The 21,700-nt window shown below is 47.0% G+C and overlaps 1 protein-coding gene across 4 annotated transcripts in view; it reads right to left on the reverse strand.

Annotated features, from left to right (window-relative positions):
* Positions 1-21,700, reverse strand: part of LOC144468035 (max dimerization protein 1-like) — a 122,303-nt gene that overhangs the window by 14,212 nt on the left and 86,391 nt on the right. The window contains exon 5 of one of the 4 annotated variants that reach the window (XM_078177158.1): positions 10,930-10,950. The exons of the other annotated variants lie outside the window; for them this stretch is intronic. Coding sequence (XP_078033284.1) covers positions 10,947-10,950 — 4 coding nt within the window. The 3' untranslated portion in view covers positions 10,930-10,946. Of the gene's footprint in view, positions 1-10,929; positions 10,951-21,700 lie in introns of those variants that run through there. 4 annotated transcript variants of the gene reach the window in all.

A 21,700-nucleotide genomic window follows, 5' to 3' on the forward strand; every position in this document is an offset into this window, starting at 1 on the left:
GGGAGAAGTCCGCGAAGGCAGTCGCGTGATGCTTTATCGCGCGGCGAGAGACGTGCTAAAGCGGAATTATAAATCGCGAAAAAATGCCACGAAAACATGAAGCCGGCCCGCGATTTATTGGCCGGAACGCACGCGCGCCCGCGCCTCTCCTCCTCGCCCCTCCCCGCCGCGGCCGATTACGCTTCGGCACGCGCTCGCGTGTCGGCAACCCTCTCCGAAAAGCTCGCGGAGCCGTCTTGATCGCGCGACCGAGCTTCGGACGACTCGCTGCGACCGATCATTCTCTTTTTTTCTCGCGGATTCCTCGGATGCCTCGAGTCTATCTGGCGGCGGTTTTTACGGGCGCCTCCAAGATATTTAGTTTTATCAACCCCTTGCACTCAAAGCCATTTTAAGCTTAGATCCAAAATTGCTAGTTTGACCAGCTGTAGTATAATACTTAGTATAATTCGCTGTATGAGATTGAGTCCTGTGACTCGTAAAACTGTTACGCTTTTAACAGCAGAGTATTTAATAATGTTAACATTAATACGTTAATTATATAACAATTTTCGTTGGCGCTTCAGAGGCGCCACTCGAGTGCAAACACGCTGAATGCCATACCAATTTTACAGGGATTGTCTGCGGTGTCATGATGAATTTTCTAATATACTGTACATATAGTGATGAAATATTATCTTCAATAGATAAGTTACAGTGTTTAGAAAATGTTTGACATTTTAATTGCAACGGGGTGGCACCACGGGATGGTGGGCCCCTGAGGCGTCAATAATAAAAAATGATAAGTATTGTCATTTGTTTCAATTATATATATTTTTATCGAGCGCACCGGTCACCGATGGCACCCGTGGCATTCAACGTGTTAAGCGGAGCGCCCAAGTTCGCCGAGGAACGTCGGCTCCCTTGCGAAAGAATAATCGAAATAGCCTGGCAGCCGCGAGACACGTTATTGTAACGTTCGCAATGCGCACGCTAAAAACGCGATCTACCGTGGCTTTATCCATGACACGCGTTTCCAGATAGCCGAGTAACCACATGCTCTTCGGTATTGCGGGCATGGCTCGTCCCTCATCGCGATAAGCTGTTGCGCGACACGTAAACGCGCGTCATCGATCACCAGTTTCATCTTATTAACTCGCACGTTCCCTCGAAAATGGTCGCAGCGACGCTATACAACCGCTCGAACATTGTCATACTTTGTAAACTATCGGAATAAATAAAACGGAAAAATTGCCGAAGCATGCGGTGGTCGATAAAAATGTTAATCCTGCAGCAATTCGTTAGAATTGTCCAGGCGACGCGATCCAGCCGGAAAAGCGCGAGAAATTGCGTCGTATTCCAGAAATATTTAGCAACAAATATTAATCAGCTAGGAAAATTTGATATTCACCGTGTCCCCGGGGTAGCTATGAATCTCGTTGCGAACGGTAATTTACGTCGCTGCATTGTCGCGCGAAAGTGGCAATGAATTTCTCTATTTAACAATATTCAGCCATTAATTTCGAAGATATCGGGCCAGAGTGGATTTTTCATTTCGCCGTGGAAAATTTAGGGGCGCGCGCGAGCGGCTCGCCCGTAAATAGAAAAAGCGGCCGTGAAAGGGGCGCGCCGCCGCGCGTCGAACATTTGTCGATGCTGTGCTCGTTCGCCTCGCCTCGCCTCGCCTCGCCTCGCGCAAAGTTTTCGGTCGCAATTCGCAATGTATCAGCGACGTCCCCGGCGAGTTGCCGACAACTGCCGCGGCTTTGAAATTATGCTCACGTGTTTGGGTACATCCTGCTGAGCGGTAACTCCCGTGTAACAAGGTATTTCTCAGTGTATTTCGAAAATTAACTTGACTAGCATTACGTGCTCATAGGACATCTCTCGTGACTGGATCGCGACTGTTCATGCGTATACACATTTCCGCGCACCAATTTGCGCCGACTAGAGAGAGCCCAAACACAACATCCCCCGCGCTCGGAGCGCTATTACGCCCGGAAATAAATTATTCTCCTGCATTGTGCGCCAACGGACCATAGACTTTACGCGTTTCTGCTACGTTTATCAAACCCGGTCCCAGGGAAATTCTCGCCCGGCCGTCGTCGGACGCCCGCGCCCGACGCGAACGCGCCGCGAACACCGACCTTTCTTTCGCGGTCCTAATCATTCTTACGACGTTCCGGCGAATCGTTCCACCCCTTTCCAAACTGTTGGCCCGCGAGTCGTAAATAACTTCCGATGCAGCTAGGTAGAATCTCTATTGTTCGCGTCTACCCGCTGCTATTAGTCACCGAAACGAACCGCGAGAAATAAATAACGAAAAAGAACGAAATAACTGTCTGATAAAGAAACGGGGATCTCTTGTGATTTGCCTGATTAATTCGGAAGAAGGTGCAGATTAAGGGAGGGTATGAGAAACGGTGGCCAATGAGAGGCGGAGATAACGAGTCATCATCCTCCGATTGCGATTTTTAGAACGCTCTGTTTAGACTATTCTTGCAATACTTTACGATTCATCGCGCGAGTAAGGGGCAAATTTATAGCGAAAAATTTCAAGCAACAGCCTGTTAATTTTACAATCGCTTTTGGCGACTTGGATCGACAGCGTTCCCGGCGTTTTAACCAAGCTGTTCGGTGCCTCGTTCGCGAGACAGTTACGCTGTCAAAGTTACATGCTCGCGGATGGTTGTTAGCCAGCTCTTCGGGAATTAATATCCGCGAGAGACGCCGCGGAGGTTTTACGATCGCAGCCGGCACGCGAATGGCTTAATTTTCGACGAGCAGTGATAGGCGTTTGTATTCTGTTACACCGTGTAACGCGCCGCGTGCTCGTAGACCGAGAACACGCCGCCTATTCGGACCCGGGGGCATTAGCATACGCCGACGAGCGCGCGGACGAATCCCGGTGCTCCGTCTTCTATTGCCTCGGTATTTTTCCTCGGCGCCGGCTGATTCCCTCTAACAAATTCATTTATCCAACGAAATCGTTCCTATAAAAATACAAGTTTCGAGTCGCAGCTGCGTGTAACGGTTCCGCGACTCGACGACGCGACCGCGTTCGAAGATCGCGCGATGCGCTGCGGTCTGCCGGAGCAGCGAACCGCGACCGAAACGATTTTAACGTTGCTTTAAGGTTTAAGGTTATGGTACGGTAAGTTGTTGAATTCGTTCTGGCAACAGCTGGAATATTGTAGAATCGAATATGTGCGCGTCAACCCTTCGCCCTCGAATTATTATCGCAGAAGCCGATAAAAATGATTGTAGCATCGTGTGTCAGGATAATTACGTTGTCGACCGGTTGGTATTTAAAAAATATATAATAAGCTATAACTATTGGACGAGTTACAAGACTCTTAAAATACTCATAAATTAAATACTATAAATAAATATTCTTAAAATACTATATAGGTCTAGTAAAATGTATTTAGGAAAAAGAGAATCGTTCGAGATACGACTGTCGCGAAGTCGCCTTCGGGCCACGGATCGCCGCTCCGCCAGACCACCGCGCGACGATTCTCGAGCACGAAGACGCCGGGTGTCATTGAACGTTAGGGTCGACGAAAGTGTTCCGATCGTCGCGCGCGCGCCGCTAATTTATTCACGGCGCGAACGCATTAAATCCTCGATCCATTCGTGCCAGCCCGGCCGCGTCTTTCAGCGACTCGCTCGCGCTCTAATCGCATCAAATCCTCGATCTGCTCGTGACTTTACACTCCAAGTACTAAGAAGACTACAAGCAAGGAGGGGCGGGGGAGGATTCTGTGCCCGAGAACACGTATTCAAACTCTGAACGCATTAGCTCCGGCGCGCGTTTCGACGGCTCGATGCCCGGGGATCCCGTATGCAACAACCGAAAGGACTGAACACCGCCGCCGCTTTGCCGGTGTTGCTCTCCCGTTGCTCTCGCTGCTGTTGCAGTCGCAGTGGCAGTCGCGGCGAGAGGAACGTGTGTCCTCTCCGCCAGGAGACACCGCCTGCTGACTCTCTCTCACGCCGGAAGTTTCCCCTAAGCAGATGGGCGGGGGAGGCGAAACTCGACGAAAACATCTTCGGGAGCGGCCCACCCGGGAACAGAAATCCCGGGTAGTACCGCGGTGTGTGCGAGCAGCCGGCCGACTTAAATCGCTTTAGCTGACGCGGTTGATAACGAGCCGGCGCGGCGCGACGCCGTCCTTCCGAGATCAGTCTGCCGGCACGTTCCTCGAATGCCGGGATTATAGGCAAACATTGTTTCGTCGACTTTCGACCCTCGTTTTATTCGTTTCACACTTTGGAGACGAAACACCAGTTGTTCACAGAATTTTCATCTAAAATCGTCTGTCTAATAAAAAAAAAAAAATTAGGAATATTCAGCAGCCGTTGATATAATATATACAATAAATATAGAGAATATTATAACGAGGAATATTTTAAAATATAGAGCATATTATAACAAGGAATATTTTAAAATATAAAGAATATTATAACTATGAATATTATAACACGGAACATTATAAAATATAAAGAACATTATAACATGGAATATTATCAAATATAAAGAATATTATAACATGTAATATAATATTATAAATAATAAAGAATATCCCGAACCGATTTTGGTAGGGTCTCGCCGGGGTTGGAAATGTCCCGCGCGCGGCGGCGGCGAAGGCGGCCAGTTAATTAGTCGGTGAAAATTGTATCGGTTCGTGACTGTTGGTCGTTTTTGGGAGCGATATGGTTCGCGGGACCCGCCGCGCCGGGGCGAAGATTTGATTGATGACGGTCGGCGCGCGCGCGAGCGCGGGGAGGGTGGGAGGAGTTCAGCGACGATTGAAAGTGTCGGTGGTGATTGAAACGCGGTGCTCCAGTGAAAAGTGGAGTTTGTAATAATGACCGAAACTCTGTTCCACCGGTAATTTAGTATGCGATGCGAGCGCACTTAAATGAACAGCTGGAATTCACGCTTCTCGAAAACGTGTTCGCACAGCGTCGGTCGCACCTTTCGATTTCATAAATATTTAAGGGGCGCGCGACGATCGTTCCCGACGCGGAAATTCGGAAAGGATAATGTAGAAGTGAGGAGCAATTTTCGTTTCTTTGGTTTTATGTTAGGATAGGTCTTTTGAGGGAGATTTTAACCCTTTCTGAGCGAGAGGCGATTTTCGGCCGCCACGGCGTTTCGTTCGGCAGGAAGAGTGAGAGGCGACAGTCGATGTTAAGATAATTTCCATATAAATTATATAATTGTATTTCAATTATATTTGTATTATATACAATTTAAGACAACTGTATATAAATCATATAATTGTATATAATTGCATGTAATCGTATATAAATTATATTTCTATCATATACGAATTAAAAGAATTTTTATACAAGACACTCGACACATCTGAGAAAATTGCCTCTTCCTGTTAACATTGATTAAAAGCAGTCCTCGATTAAACAGTCGAGTTTTAGCGTCGAAAAGGATCCCAAAGCAGCAGCGAAAAGAATTCTAAATCTTGACCCAGTTTCCCGGCAACTGACAGCACAACTGCTAGCAATATCCGCGCGGAACAGTGCCCGAAACGGAGTGAACCTAATTCAGCCGTCCGATACGGTGCTCCGCGGAGAGGCCGTAAGACCGTCGTCCCGTTTCCGTCGGACACCCGGTACGTCCGTACAGTTACGTCCGTAATAAAATCGAACGACGATCGTTACAAATATAATTACGCTGGCACAATCATCGTGTAAACGGGCTCTCGAGTCTTCTTGCCAGGTAACGACGCGACGGAACGATGGGCCGCGAGAGGAAGACGACGGAGAAAGAGAGAGAGAGAGAGAGAGGGTGGGAGGAGAGCGAGAGAGGAAGAGAGACTGAACGGGTACGTAATTTCCTCGGGGGATATGCGATCGTTTTTACGTGTTTTCTCGCGGTGACGACCGCGTCGGCGACGGGCGACGGGCGACGGGCGACGGGCGACGTATCCGGCGAAAATATTTCCGCGGCGCGGCCGCGGCGATGCCTCGGCTCCGCGTCCCGGTTCTTGCTCGGCGCCGACTTCTATCGCTCTATTTGCACACTCGAACCTTCATAATTCCGGCCGGGGATAAAATGAATCGCAGGGCCGAAGACAAATAACGAGTGGTCGCCTTGAGCCGGCGTGCAACTCCGGTTCGTTCACCCCTGCCACTCTCCCTCTCTCTCCTCTCTCTCTCGCTCTACTCCCTCTTTCCTTTCCTTTCTCCCCCTCCGCGTCCCTTTATCTCTCTTCCTCCGTCTCTCTTTTCTTCGTCTCTCTTTCTCTTGCTTCTCTCCGAGTGACATTATCCACTCTTACCGTAACGCTTCAGCTTTTATGTACTAATTATCGGCTTCTACGTTTTCTCGTAGTCGGCACCATAAGTTGCTCCGCCGGCATTCCAGGCCGCGCCACTTCCGTGGGAACGGGCTTTGTTCATTAACTTTGACATTTTCCAACGCGGCGGGACTATAAGTCTTCTTTCGACAACGAGCGCGGATTTTATACGTGCGGCCGTTTCGACGACCGGCGGCGACGGCGACGGCGACGGCGCGGCGACGGGATGCCGCGCCGCGCCGCGCGGCTTCTTATCAAGGATCGAGAACCGAACGTGTCTCCCGCGAGCGTTTAGCGAGAGGCTGATCGCGAGACCGGCCTCTCTGTCCTTTTCGATTTTTCTTGCCGCGGATCGTACGGTCTGCGCGCCACCGATTTATGGGGCAACGCGCGAATCCCATTGTCGGCGCGATCGCCGATTGTCTCTTCTCTCGGACTGTACGCTTTCCCGTTGGTCTTGTTATCGCCAGCGCTTCCGTCAAGTGATTGCACCGATTACCGTAAAGCGATCTTCAAAATATTTTATTCAGAATTTATTATTTTATTTAGAATTGATTATTTTATTTAGAATAATTTATTCGACGATTGTTATGCATAGTTTTATAAAAGAATTTAAAGAATTTAAAGTCAAATAAAAAGCAACTTTTTCAAGAATTTTATTGAAACATAAGTTCAATCTTTATACTGAAGAACAATTTTTAATATTACTGATTTTTGAAGAGTTACTGAGTTTTGAAGAGTTGTAGGAAATATAGGAGCACAGATGCAAGTGCATTAGAATGCAACAGAGACGATTAATGTATTATCTCAAATAAAAATTTTAATCAAATTTGAACGAAGCTCGCTTAAATTTCGGTTCCGTAGAGAAGCTCGTCGGACTCCGAATAAGATACAAACTCCATTAATTTCCTCTAGATTCGATTGTCCCTGATTCTGATCCACTTATTCGTCGACGCGCCGGATCCACAAAGTCCAACTTTATATTTCATCTAATTGCGGCTTTTAATAGACCACCGCGAATTCCGGGCGCCGAGGTTCGCGGAGATTTCAATGTTCCCAGATTATCTTAGAAAAAATGGGAATTAAATGAAACTTTATTCGGGGCTCGCGCGGGACACTGCGACGGGAAAAAAGAAAAAGAGTCTTTGAAAATCTCCTTCGCTAAGCGGCCAAGTCCATATTTTATTTTACATTTACATATCCGCGTTCCGCGCACGGGTACGGCATGCGAAAGCGTGCAAATTAAACCGGGGCGATTTAATTTATTTCTTTCCTTTATTTTATTTCATTTTATTTTTAAACTGTGGTATTTTTAAATGGCACAGCGTCGCGTTGGCAAATTTCGAAAAATGTTACAATTATCTAAATGTTCAAGTATCTTGGAGCATGTCGACTAGAGCAGTGCAGGCGAAGCGATAAAAATTTAGTGGTTACATTGCAATAAATCTTTAACGCGTTAACACTGGCGTCGATATTCACGATTTTCTCTGCGAGCCGACGCCCGAAATTTACGAAAATTAAATAACTATGTTAAGTTTATAATACTGAATTTATACAAGGATTGCAATACATCATTGATAGATTCGCGAATAAATTTTATTTAAAAAAGTTGTCGCTTCGCGTGCTAGCATAGATTAAAAAGGAATACGTTCAATAATCGTAGTAAACCGTCAACATATTTGCTCATAATTTCACGGCGAAATTGATTGCAAATTTTCCTCGTTAATAAAAAAGAAGAACACCCTCTTCGATTTTTCATTGGTCAACCGGCAGCGAGAATTCGCGCGAAAGAGGAAGGCGAGCGTCGAGCGTGCCGAGGGAATCCAGCTAATAAATATCAATTTTTATCTCGGCCGGCGGCGTTCCGCGCGGACAAATTTCCGAAATAAATTCAACAGGATTTTTATCGGCACCGTTTCAATCCCATTAAGGGGACACGGCATTAACCGGGGATTCCGGCGGCGGGGGGGGTTCGAAAGTTTCCGCGAAGCGGGGTCGGCGCGGAAGTTCATCGCAGTCTGTAGCCGCCGTCTTGACCGAGTGAACGCCGTTTAATTAAGATAAAACCAAATTCGCGAGTCCGTGGCTGGTGTACAGAGGGAGCGTGCGGGGGAGGGAGACAAACCGTGAGATCGGAGAGGGAGCAAGGAGAGAGAGAGAGAGAGAGGGAGATCGGAGAGAGAGCAAAGAGAGAGAGAGAGAGAGAGAGTGGCGCGCCGGGGTCTATTCGTGACCGGAACCGTGGCTCCGTGCGAAAGGGGCGCATCTCCAACCCCCGTCGGGCTCGCTTTACGAATGGGCAAGTTTAAGCGAAGCGTAAGTTCGTACAAGTTGCAGCCCCGACTCGAGTATCCGTCGTAATAAATTGCTAAGCCGTTCCCCGAGCCACTCTCTCACTCTCTCTCTCTCCGAACGTCCAATTAATCAGGGATGTTAATTTCGGGCGGGCGCGGCCGCGGGACTCCGGAGCCGGGATTTTAAGCGAGCGCCGATTAATTGTCGCCCTTTGATCGCAAATAATTATCACCATCGTACCCGCGTTTTCCCGGGGTTATTAATCGACTGTTACGCATCTCGGGCACCCGTCGCGTCGCTGCACACCGATTCTTTCCTCCTGGGGAACGCGCCTCGGCATCCGTTCCGCTTCTAATCGAGTAGCAACCCTCCACCGAGGGACCAGGTGCGGCGTTATTGTCTAACGCGGTGGTAATCGACGCGACTGCCACTCCTCGTAGACGATATCCAAGTTATTCGAGCTAATGCGAATTGATATCAAGGGATCTTCGAAGATACGCGCGGACATCGGGCGTTCGGCCGCCAAACAACGGCCCGGTTAACTAAACAAAGGAGCCGTTGTCGGACAGCGATCGGTTTAATAAACAAGACTGCGATCACGGCGGGTTAGGATCCGCGACCGAGTTTTCCGCGGTTCCTCGTAAACGAAGTTAGCCGCCGGCCCGTTATTTTGGATTACGCGGCGATACGGGCGTGGGTTCGGGTTCGGGTTCGGGTTCGGGGTCGAGTCCTAATGAAGGCACGTGCTGCTGCCTTCACCGGGGCCGCCGCTGCTGTCGCTGTCGCTGGCCCAGCCGGCCTCCTCTCTCTCTCTCTCCCTCTCTCTCTCTCTCCTTTGTCGGCCGCGACACGCCGGGGCTTTGGACCAGCTAGACACAGTTTAATTAAGCGAAACCAGAGCGTTACGTCGCCTCTGTGTATGTACACGTGTCGGTGAACACCCACGCGACCCCGTGTACACGGCTACCCAGCCGGCTGCGCGGCTTGACCGGCACCGCTCGGCTCCGCTCGGCCCGGCCCGGCCCGGCCCGGCTCGCTCACCCGTGGCAGGATCAGGAGTTTAAATACAGCCCCTAAATGCTAAACGTGCGGCAATGTCTCGTCGTCGTAGGTATCGCAGACGCGGGGACCCTCCTCCTCGGCTCCGCTGCTCTGATCCTGCCATGATTTTTGCAACGGACGATCGATCCAACCTTCGAGGACAGACGAACCGGCGATGCCCTCTCCGAGGAGACGCTCGGTACTGGAGATGCCCGGTGACGCTCGAGTGTGGACACCTATCTGTGGACACTTCACTCGCCGACTGCGGGGACCTTGAGAACTGATCCGAACCAACTATGATCATTTCAGGGACTGGCAGGTCGCCGAGTGCCCTGATCGAAGGGCTATTGTTTGTCACGAATGAATTTGAGGTGTGGAGCCGAATTATTATGAGCTGACCAATTCCTGTGCCATTTATCAAACGAGACGTATTCAATTTTTCTATGGCGTGTCTTTTATTTCTTTTCAAGAGTAATTTATTTTATACTTAGAAATAGGAAGTGTTCAATATTTCTATTCTTTTATTTTATTGTATAATACAATATTTATATACAAATTTACGAAGCGTTTAGATGCAGAGAGATCGAATTCATTAAAGGGATGAACTGTTAGAGAAAGACGAAGTTTAACCCTTTGCAGTAAGAGCCAATTTTAAGTAGAAATTCAAGACATTTGTCCAGACTTATAGTGCTTCCATTTTATATAGCCTGGAGCATTTTATAAATTATAGAATCGCATTTTGTGACTTTTGCAACAGCTGACAGCTTTCAACAATTTTCTAAATATAAATAAATTCTTACAACGAATTCTATAAATATGAACAAAATAAAAATAAGTATAAAAAAATAATACATAATTCCATAAGTACAAGTTATTTCTAAACGCGGCACGATCGTGTTTAGCGACGCCTCGGAGTCGGCGCTCGACCTCAAAGGGTTAAAGACTGATATAGGAACGCGAAGAAGCTCGCTCTAGATCCGGCCGAGCGAAATGATTCGAATTTGTTATCAGAGGCCGTCTAGTTAGCGACGTCTCTAATCTCGTGTACACAGATCGTTCCAATTCAGCATTGACTCATCGCGTTCGAGTATTTACCGCCGCAAATTGCCTAGCGCACACTTTCGTCAAGTACACGGGCACTTGGAAGTGACACGAAAATTTCAAGCACTCGAAAGAGAGAGAGAGAGAGAGAGAGCCTGTCTTCTTCTTTACGGGGTCTTATCGCTTTATCTGTACGTAGCAAATATTGGTAACTTACTCGGACAGAATTTCTATCGATTCGTGCCGATAACAGGCCCAACCAGACACTCACCTGGAACAGAGAAAGAACGGGGATTAGTTTGCGTTCGGGGACGGGTTTTCGCGAAGCTTGAACCTTGCTGGTTAACCCCTTGCACTACGATGTCTTTAAATTTCTTTAATAGAAATATTTAATAGAAATATAAATATTTTGTTTTCGTTAATAATTTCCTAGATGTCATAAAATAATTTTTGTTTCTCGATTGTCTTTATTGACTTAGATTCCTAGATTTTGATGACAGAGAATTCGAATTTTCTTTCGATTTAACTTTTTGGAACATTTTTAATCCCACCGAAATGATTTGCAGCCTTATTCATTACGAGTCATTGTAGTGCAAAGGGGTTAAGAAGAAAATTCTTTTGCGTAACGAATTATCGAGAAACCAATTTGTCCATGCACGTCTGTCGAAACTCCTGTCTTAATTGTATTTTCCACGACATGGAAATATCGAATTTCCGTTTGCTCGACAATGGAATTCAACGTTTTATAGGATCGAATCGGACGGTCGGAGAAATCTTCGCGGATCGAATCGATTCGGAGGTCGCCGTCGAATGTATTTCCGCGTGAAAAACCGTCGAGGCACTCTCGAGGCTGTTATTCTGCGTTTCGAGCCAGACGGGAAGGTTTTGTCGCGCGGGGCGAAAGCGCCGATCGTGTTTCGACTATAAAATTGTATAACGATGCGTGCACATGTCACTCGGCTCGCACCTGCGCCGAGCAGCACGCCATCGACGGAGATGGCTGTGGCTCTGTCCGCGCCGTCAGCCTCGTTTCGATTCTCCGCGAGGCTGTTCCGCCGCGATCAACCGGCTCGCTTCTATTTTTGCGTGTTATCGGCGCTGATAAGATGACGCGCAGCTGCTTTCCCTCGGATAATAGGCGACCGGGGGAGACAAACACGCTCCGTATCGCCCGTTGCACGCGAAACGCATCGCTCGCATGCGCCGCGCGCCGCTGTAAATTCCCGGGACGACTCGATCTCCCAACGACGAAACCTCTTTTTCTCCATCGCGACGGCCACCTCTCCGAAAACAAAATTGTTCAGCGAACCGCTCCGTGGACACGGACGATTCGAAATTCTTTAACAACCGCGGCAGTTTCGACAATTGGATCAACCCCTTGCACTACGACTCTTTTCACGCTGCGTTAATTAATACTCATTTGTTTTCAATACTGACTTTAATAGAACCAGAGAATCTTTCTTCTATTGTCTTTATTTACCACCGTTTCTAGACTTTGATTACGCAAGTATTAAATTTTATTTCGATTTACAAGGAATTAATAATTTATTAATTTGGTAGATCTTGCGTGGAATCTTTGTCACGAGTCTGACTCGTTATTATAATGCAAGCGGTTAAACAAGGTTGAATATACACGCGTCGGACGCGAAGGTTGAAATATTTAAAGAAAGATATTTAATCGAAGCGCGACAATGTCGTCCGCAGATGTGATTATTTCACTGGAACAACAAAGCAAAATTAAACACATATGGGCCGCTATCTCTCAAGAAACATGATCGCAATGGAACAAATCAACGTGCATAGCTTGCGATTCAAGTATCTCGATCGAAACATTTATGTAAATCGTTTGTAAGTCGAAAGGCAACATTCAGTCGACGGTGGAATTCGAAAACATTTAAACATGAATTAACGTGGTGAGGAAATCGCTGATATTAAGCGATTATGGCGGAGATGAATCGAATACAAACCTGCAAAGACAGAAGAATTTAATGATATGAACATCACAGAAAATTGATAATCGAAATTATTAATCAAAATTGAGACGACGACGAAATCAATTTTTATCTGATTTGCTTTTTTCACAATTAACCCTTTACACTCGGAAATATTTTAACTCTAAATCTAAAATAGTTTTTACAATAATATTTTCATCAATATTATACGATTTATAATTAGACATCGAGTCTTGTGGCGCAGGCAACATTTTAAATAATTTCTCTTTAAACATAAACAATTTCAGTGGTGTAAAAGTTACTTGTACAAGTGACGAAACAATTTCTCGCGGTGCCCCTGAGTCGTCTCTCTCGAGCGAGAAGGGCTAATTTCTACGATTTTTGTTTCACCTAAAGATTGGTCCAGTCGATTGGCCGGAACGACGAGACACGGGTAATTTATTTAACGAATTCCGAATCGAAACGACAATTCCTTCGAATCGATAGCGGCGGCGGCGGCGGCGGCGACGACGGTGAATTCGAATTCCGGCGAAGTCTGCGCCGGAATCGACGTGCCGCAAGGAGACGTGTTAAAGCTCGCGACACCTAAACGCAATTAAATCCGACCGATCGGGCACCTAAATCACCGCGAGTCCTCCAATTAGGCTGAATGTATTTATCAAAGGGCGCGGGGGACATGAGACGCGCATTAATCTTCTAATCCAGACAACGGCGCGATACAAATATCGTTACAAAGAGGACGCGGGTGCTTCTCGCTTAATCGTAATTAAGCCCCGCGTCGCCGTCTCGATCGATCTACTCTCCGGCTGCCGGCGCGGATACGCGGCTGCCTGCCGGCTAATGCGATTCTCGTCCGATCGGATCGTAGCCCTTCCGAAGGGCGACGGTCTACTTCGCCGGCCATTTTCGTGTCCCCAGCTCGGACACCGTTCGCGCAAAAAGCCCGAAAAAATCTCTACGAGTTTATTCGAATTTATTTTAACACGTTGAATGCCACGCCAATTTTATGGGAATTGTCCGTGGCGCCACGATGGATTTTCTGTTATGCGATACATATGGAGGTCAACGGTAGTCCCCATGACGTCACTGCCAAGTGGAGTATCGGTCACCGGTGACCCCCATGACGTCACTGCCAAGTGGAGTGCCGGTCACCGGTGACCGCCTTGACGTCACTGTCAAATTGAGTGCCGGTGACCGATGACCGCCGTGACGTCGCTGTCAAGTTGAGTGCCGGTCACCGGTGACCCCCATGGCGTCACTGCCAAGTTGAAAGCATTCAACGTGTTAATTCGCACGGGTATCGTCGGTGTTCGTTCCTCCTGCGAATCAAATGCAATGGAATGCAATCTGTAATGGAACATGCAACGGTGATGACTCACATAATCAGACACCTGTATTGACATCTAATTTGGAGCAAGATAGATAAAAAATTGGTAAACAGCAAAGAACATCGATAGTTTGAAAAGAAGGTACATGAGCCAGAAACGTTTAAAACGTTCGACGCGTTTGCGCCGAAAATATAAGCAGGCACCGTTTCAAACGTAAATGAAAGAGCAAGTCGAAACACGATCGAAGAAAGTTGATAACATTGTTGAGAGAAAGAGAATAGAATACCTGGCCGCTACCGTTTCGCAACAGGAAAACGCGCGGGGGTCCGCAGCCTATTTAGTGAACATTGTTCCTGAAATTCGTTGGGTGCTACAACGGTTGCTACAACAGTCAACTATATGAGTATAGTAATGTTAATGGCAATTGGCAGACGTTGTCGATAGAGTCGAGGGAATTTTTAATTTTTATAGGGGCGTTGATTTTCTTTAGTAAAAAGATTTAAATATTCTGGTGATAGAACTAAAAGTTTGTTGAAAGGCATAAGTGAATTTATAAGAAATAAATTGACAAACAGAAAAAACGATATTAAACAAATATCAAGGGCCTTACAGAGACGTCGTCGCCAGTCGAGAGCAACATTGTATTATAGTAAATAAACGTTTCGTTCGCGGGCAGTCGGGTCCCGAGCGCGGAGCGAATAAACCAAGATCGGGTGTTACAGATTGCGTCTAAAAATAGTATTGCGTTAAGATTGCCGATTAGCGAAGTCACCAACGCGTACAAAAGGATATGCAACCATGCGCCCGGCGGGGTCTTATCCAATCTCCGGATCGCGGCTAATCTGCCGCGATTGCGCTCGCGCGGATCGCACGGAAACTATCGCGATAACCCGGCGACCGTCGCGACGACGACGACGACGACGACGACGACGACGGCGTGCATTTCGCTTCTAACCTTTGGACCGACGAGCGGCGACGGCGGCGACGGCGGCGACGCGACGCTTAACAAAGAAGCGAGCACTCTCGGCGAACGAGCGGCCGCGCGTATGAGAACAGCTTCGGTTCACTTTCACCTACGCGGCGCGGGTTCGATGCACTCGAGAGCGCAATTGCAACGGCACGGTGTACACGTCGATGCAGGTCGACAGCCACGCGGAAAATAATCGCCGGCTGGTTTTCTGCTTTTATTTCGACGAATCGCGGCTCCCACCCACCTGGACCCCGCGAATTATACGTTTCGATTCCTGTGCGGCGCATCTTTATCAGCTGTTTTACTCAACTGGGATTTTTGTACTATTTTGATAGAATAATTTCTTATAATAGAAGAAGAATTATCCGTAATGACAGAAGAATTTATAATGCAGGCGGGTGCTCGGTTTTCTCTGATCAATTAGGATAACGTAGAGTCTGCGTTAACACTTTGCACTATAATGAAACGAGTCAGTCTCGTGATAAAGATTCCACGCAAGACCTACTAAATTAATAAATTATTAATTTCTTCTACATCGAAATTAAATTGAATTTTACTATCATCAAAGCCTAGAAACCGAAGTAAATAAAGACAAACCAATAAATAAAAATTATTTAGTAGTCATAGTGCAAAGGGTTAACAAGGTAACTCTAAAATTTTCAAAATTTCGGAAATAGCCCATGGTTGTTTGCAGGGGTAGTTAACGCGTGAATTGCTAAATAGTAATACCGATCCATGGCGAAGATCGAGTGAAGCGAGATCTTGGGCGAAGAGATCGAAAGCGATTGTCGGTCGTATCGGCGCGCGGCGTGGGCGCGTGCAAATGCGTGGAAAGAGCAACCGAGAGAGAGAGAGAGAGAGAGAGAGAGAGAGAGGCTCGCCCGGCAATATCACGTGCCTCGTGGCAGCGCGCACGCTCGGCTGACTCTTCTAACGCCTTACAGGCTTATGCAATTGAGTCTCGTTCGAGCTTTTAAGTCTCGTCCTCGTAAGCCGATCGGCAATCACGAGGAGAACTGTGTGTTGCTTCGCCACGCCATTATCCGGCTCTGTACGTGGCTACGAAATAATATCATTTATTCCGACGGCTGCTGTTCGATCGATTCCCTTTTTTTTTCTTTCCTTCGAGTACCAGCATCCTGGCGTCCTTTTTATACCGCTTTTTCAAGGGTGCCGAGAAACGATCCGGCGAAACCTTTGCATCCGCGTTAACGCTGTTTCGATGCCTACTGCGTTATGGCGTCGGTATGGGAGTAACACTTTGATGGTAGATGAATTTTATAAAATTGCTTAAACATCTGAAATCCAGTCATTAACTGATTCAATTTAATTCTTGAATAGCTATGCTTTTATTTCTATTTCCTTAAAATCCAGAAGGGGATAAGAATTGAAAAGAAGTACGTTCGCGACGGATCTCGTGCAGGTAATGGAAGATTAGCTGCCATTTTCGAGCGAAGAAGAAGGAAGAGGGGGGGAACCGACCTGGGCATTTTTCCCTTTTTCTGCGAGTCGGCTGCGAAAGTTTTCGAAATTGTTAACCGCCGCGGCCACGGTTAATGATCGCCGATGAATAATGTATGGGAGTTAATGACAGGCAATTCGCGAGTATCTTTGCCATCGGGGCGCACGCGAATATGTTATTTCTACTTCTTCGACGGTTCCCGGCGACAAACGCGCGCGCCGATATTTCCCGGAAAGCTCGCGCCTGGAAGAACTTCGGCGATTGTTAACGCGGGTGGCGGCTAACCGCCACGCTCTTTTTCTTTCTTCTTCTTCTTCTTCTTCGCCCCGGCGTGAGTCAGCCGCGCGCAATAAAGAGGCACGTTCCATGATTCATGCGATTTTATGGCGAAAACGGTACACGATTTTCCGATAAAGATTCTGTCGCAACGCGCGCGCGCGCGAGCGCCGGCGATCAAAAATTGTACGCATCGCCTTCCCCGAGTTCCCAAGCTTAAAATGGCTTCGAGTGCAAAGGGTTAATATCCCTTACTGGAAATATTATTATTAAATATTATTATTAGAATATTTCCGCCGAATAAAGACGCGGTAGTCCGGCGAAGCGACGAGCCTCTTCAAATCAAACAGCGTGTCGTTCCGCGAAGCTTGTCGCTCGAAAAACGGCGCGCTCGCTCGTCCGACAAAAAGGCAATCGATATCGATCAATCGGCCGCGGTCCCGGGTTGCCGGTGATTCGATTGAAACCGCTCCGGTTCTCAGTTTTGCCCGTAGGAGCCGGAGGATCGCGGATTCTTTTTGCCCATTATAATGTTGACGCGTTGAACGACACTTCGCGGTTTCGAGCTCGCCGTCGCGGCCAATTATACGGATAGGATGGGAGAAAACGTGCGCCGCAACCGAGCGCCCCCTCTCTCTCCCTCCCTCTCTCCCTCTCTCTCTCTTTCAGTCTCTTTCTCTCGCTCGTTCGCTCTCCGCGTGCTCGTCATCTGGTAACGTTTCATGGCTGACCGACGGCGACCGCGTCTCCACCGACGACTTCTTTGTCGCAAAACCACCGATGTTCTTGAAAAACGTTCACGCAGTTCGACAAACCTCTGTCCGAGGCGTTTATTCGATTACCGCACCGAGAATCGATACATTGTGGCGGTGAAATGGACCTGATCGTCCATTATCAGTTTTTCTTAACCCTTTATCAATTCTTTTCGACTGCCAGAGTCGTCTCGATGTTGATGTAACCCTCGCACTTCCTTTCTATTCCCCAGGAATTACTGTATTAATAATCTTAGATGATAGCTAGATCCTTTTACTTCAACCCTTTGCACTGGAAGTCATTTTATTTCTAATAAAATTACCGGCAATTACCTGGCGCACGGTAACTGGCTCCGCCCCGCTCCCCTCAAAACGCCCGAAAAAGCGGGTCGAAGTTGGCGGAAGATTAATAATCGAAGTTAACCGATCGAAATAAAGCCGAATCGTCGGATCGTATAGAGCTCTTTGCCGGGGATCTAGTTTGCGGCTCGTGATTATGAACAGTTTCGCCGGGCCATCGGGCCGGTGTTTTGCGCGCGGCCTCCTTCCCCGGGAACGGTGTAAAACCGAGGAAAGAAAGTTGGTTCCCCCGGAGGCGGCAGCGGCGGTTCTGCGGCGGTTCTGCGGCGGCGGTGCGCGCAAGTTTGGCAAACAAAATGAACGATAAGAAGTTTTAGATCCTTGTCCGTGCGCGCGGTTAAATAATAAGATTAACCGGGCGAGGGAAGGGCCGCCCGCGGGCCAAATATTCTTCGTTGTTAAGCCAGGCGGAGGCCGAGTTGCCGCGCGATATCTTGTTAAGGGATTTCGTTCCGCCTTCGAACGACCGAACTTATCACGACCGTGTTTCGCGGCCGATTTTCTTGGCCGGGCCCACTCGCGAATCATTTACCGATTACCTGACCGCGCGGGCTTCCCGCGGGCTTTCAGAGCACGCGATATTCAAAGAAAGGAACGAACGGTCGACGATGGAATTTAGTTCGCGGTGTTTTCGGAACTCGCGAAGCTTCTCGCTACGTTTTTCGTTTATGGAAGCTCTTAACCCTTTGCAACGATGCGACGCTATAGTGGATTTCGCAGATGTATTATACCTGTCAATATCTTACCTCGGTATGATATTGTCTTACCCAAGAAATAGAAAGAAAGAAAGACGAAATTTCTATGGTTCTCCAAAACATGGCTCTCAATAAGAATAAAATAAAGATAAAATAAAAATAGCAGACTAAGTGCAGAACTTAATTCGATCGATCGATCTCCATAGAATCGTATCCTTAAAAATTTGTTAACGATTAACGCGTCGATCGCACCTTTCAGACGAAACTGCTGTGCATCGGTTCGATGTTTCGCAGTTTTGCAATTTGTCTAGGTACCGTCGTCCCGAGGCGAGCGGACGAATAAATTAGGGTAGAGGAAGGATTAATCAAAAAGTCAAAGGCGTCTAAAAAGCCGAGGCTCGCCGGAAGACGACGGAGCAGCTTGTTGATCGCGACGACAGCGTCGAATTAACCGAGCGCCTCGCGTCCCTGATTTACTGCGTTAACGGGCCACGCATCGATAATTTATGATCGACACCATCGAGATCCGATGCAAATTACGATTACATCGTAATTCGACGTCGACGGGGTCGCATTATCGATTCATGCCGACGGAATTGTCCTCTAACGATCCTCGCCCGTGTTCGACTTCCTGTCCGCGATGCTCGGCTTCTTTGTTTCCGGTTCCCGTCGGCCGGATCTCGCGATCCCCGAACGCCATTCGCCAACAAATTTCTACTCGACGCCTGCTATTGTCACGTGACTCGTGGAAAATCCTTCACTAGACGCAACTTTTCATTTTACCGACCATTTTACCGGACATTCGATGGCAAAAATTTAATTCAACGTTAAATTTTCGTTTCTATTTTGATTTTATTTATTATATATATATAATAACACGAATTTTCTTTAATCAGAGATTTTTTCCAAATCAGAATCCGGCGCCACCCGAACGCCGTGCAGAATTTCAATTCCGAATTAGCTGGCCCGATTGTCCGCAATAAATCAATCGCAGAACTAATTGAACTTCTACTCCGATTCCCATTTTTGTAGATCAATCTACGATATTTGGATTGCAGATTTCATGCATTTATTGGAGGCCGAGGATGAGAGGGTAGAACGCGGGAACGTAATCACGATATTGAGATCGATTTAATAATTTCTCTTTTTGGAAATGCTCCGACATGGCAGCGACTGGCCATTAACCGAATCAAATGTGTTCACCATCATCGATCGATTAATGCCCGCGATTAAGAAGATTAATCGTCGCGGTATCGACGATTGGTTTAATCGATCCGCGAAATCGTATCTCCTCGCGTCGAATTTTTTCTGGTTTGCGCGTATTAATCGATCCGATCGAACTAAAAAATATGTTTGATCGACTACTGTGCGCGCAAGTTCGGCGTGGCGGCAATGCGATGCAGCTCGCAACGGAATGCAGTTCTTCTTGGAACAGCGCGAGCGAATCCGAAAAAGGAGCGCGGATGGTTTTTTTTTCCTCGGAAGCAATTAAGCGAATTATTAATTGCTCGATCGACGGATAAAATTAGAAGATAAAAATTAAGAGGATTAAAACCGTGATTAACGACGCCGGCTGGAGGAACGCTTAATTATTCTCTCTCCGATTGGCGACCGAAATAGGAGTCGAAAATCGTTGGTTGCTAGGTTATAGATAACGCAGATTTTGATCGATCTGCGGGAGAGATGGCAAGACTTCACGCAATTTACTCAAAGAAGATCGGTTTACGGACGTTTTATGCGAGGGGTAGCGACGTCCCATTTATTCAAGATCAGTGTCAAACAAAAATGTTGGGAAAGGAAATGGCAGTGTAACTATGATGTATATAGGTACAGCTTTCCAGCTCCCCGTCTCTCTCTCCCTCTCTCTCTCCCGTTTGGACGCTCGCTCACTCCCACACCCCCCTGTTATAATATACGATGCAGATCGCGGGGCACGTCCATCTCGACTGGCAGGATGATCGAGATCGCTGGTCGACTCGAAAATCAATTATTCGTCGGTGCACCGAAAATGCACATCAATCTTGTCATGACCGCTCGTTTGCTTCTCTTCAGAGAGGCGCACATAGTTGCACAATCGGCCCCCACTGTATTGGTGTACCTTTTCAAGTGGATCAGTTAACGGTGGCTGATGAGAACCGTGATGGATGACCAGATACACACCTCTTTTTTTCTCTCTCTCTCTTTTTTTTTAAGAATATTCAACGCGATCTCGCGTAGCAAAAATGTTTGCACGCGCGGAAGCCACACGCGGCGCGGGTGTCTTCGGACACCCAGCAAAACACCCCTTTCCAACGCGGCGGCCGCTTTCGAACCTCTTATATTTCGGCATTGCGCGATCTCGTTTCCACGTTGCGACATCGCTTTTATCGCGCGCGCGAAATGTTTGTGCAACCGCGAATCTTGATGCAGAATTAGAATTTTCTACGTCAAACGGTGGAAACCGGAGCCAAATAGTTTTACTTTTAATCGCGAACGATGCGTCGAGGCTTCGCGATTCTGTGAAAGTTAGGATTAGAGCTGGAGAGAACGTCGAATGTCAGCTCGTCGCGGGATGTGTGTGGTTAACCCGTTGCACACGAGTCAGACTCGGGATACAGGTTCCATACAAGATCTATTATATATGAATATTATTCATTTATTTTAGATCAAAGTAAAAATAAATTGTTCTGTTATCAAAGCTTAGAAACCAAAATATAATAAAGACGATAAATGGAACGAGAATAGTCGTTTTATTAAAAATATTAAGGATAAATAAGTGCTGATCAACGCAACGTGAAAAAAAATCGTAATGGAAGGGGTTAATCAAACATGTTGGTTCGCCTTTGGAATAATCGTCAAATAATTCTCTAATTATTTCCTCTGTATATATTTTTCCTCCGTTGATATCTTCAGCCTACCTTTCCTATTGATATATTTTTAGATTATTCTACGTTTAAGATTTGTAGATTATCGATATATCTTTAGATCATTCTACATTTAAGATTCGTAGATAATTAATACATTTTTAGTGCCATCTACCTCTGCTATTGATTCACCCATGTCCCCTTGAACTTCGAATCATCCTCGCCCTATCTTATCCCCATCACTCCTATCTTCTCCATCTAAGAGGTCTAAATTGACACTACGCTCTCGACTTCCATTAAATTAAATCTCGGTCTAATCTACAGTGTAAAAGACGACAACCTCGCCACGCGTCAAAAATCTTACGATAAACGCTGTCTCAAAA

Source organism: Augochlora pura, chromosome 3 (genome assembly GCF_028453695.1).
Source record: "Augochlora pura isolate Apur16 chromosome 3, APUR_v2.2.1, whole genome shotgun sequence".
Lineage (NCBI taxonomy): Eukaryota > Metazoa > Arthropoda > Insecta > Hymenoptera > Halictidae > Augochlora > Augochlora pura.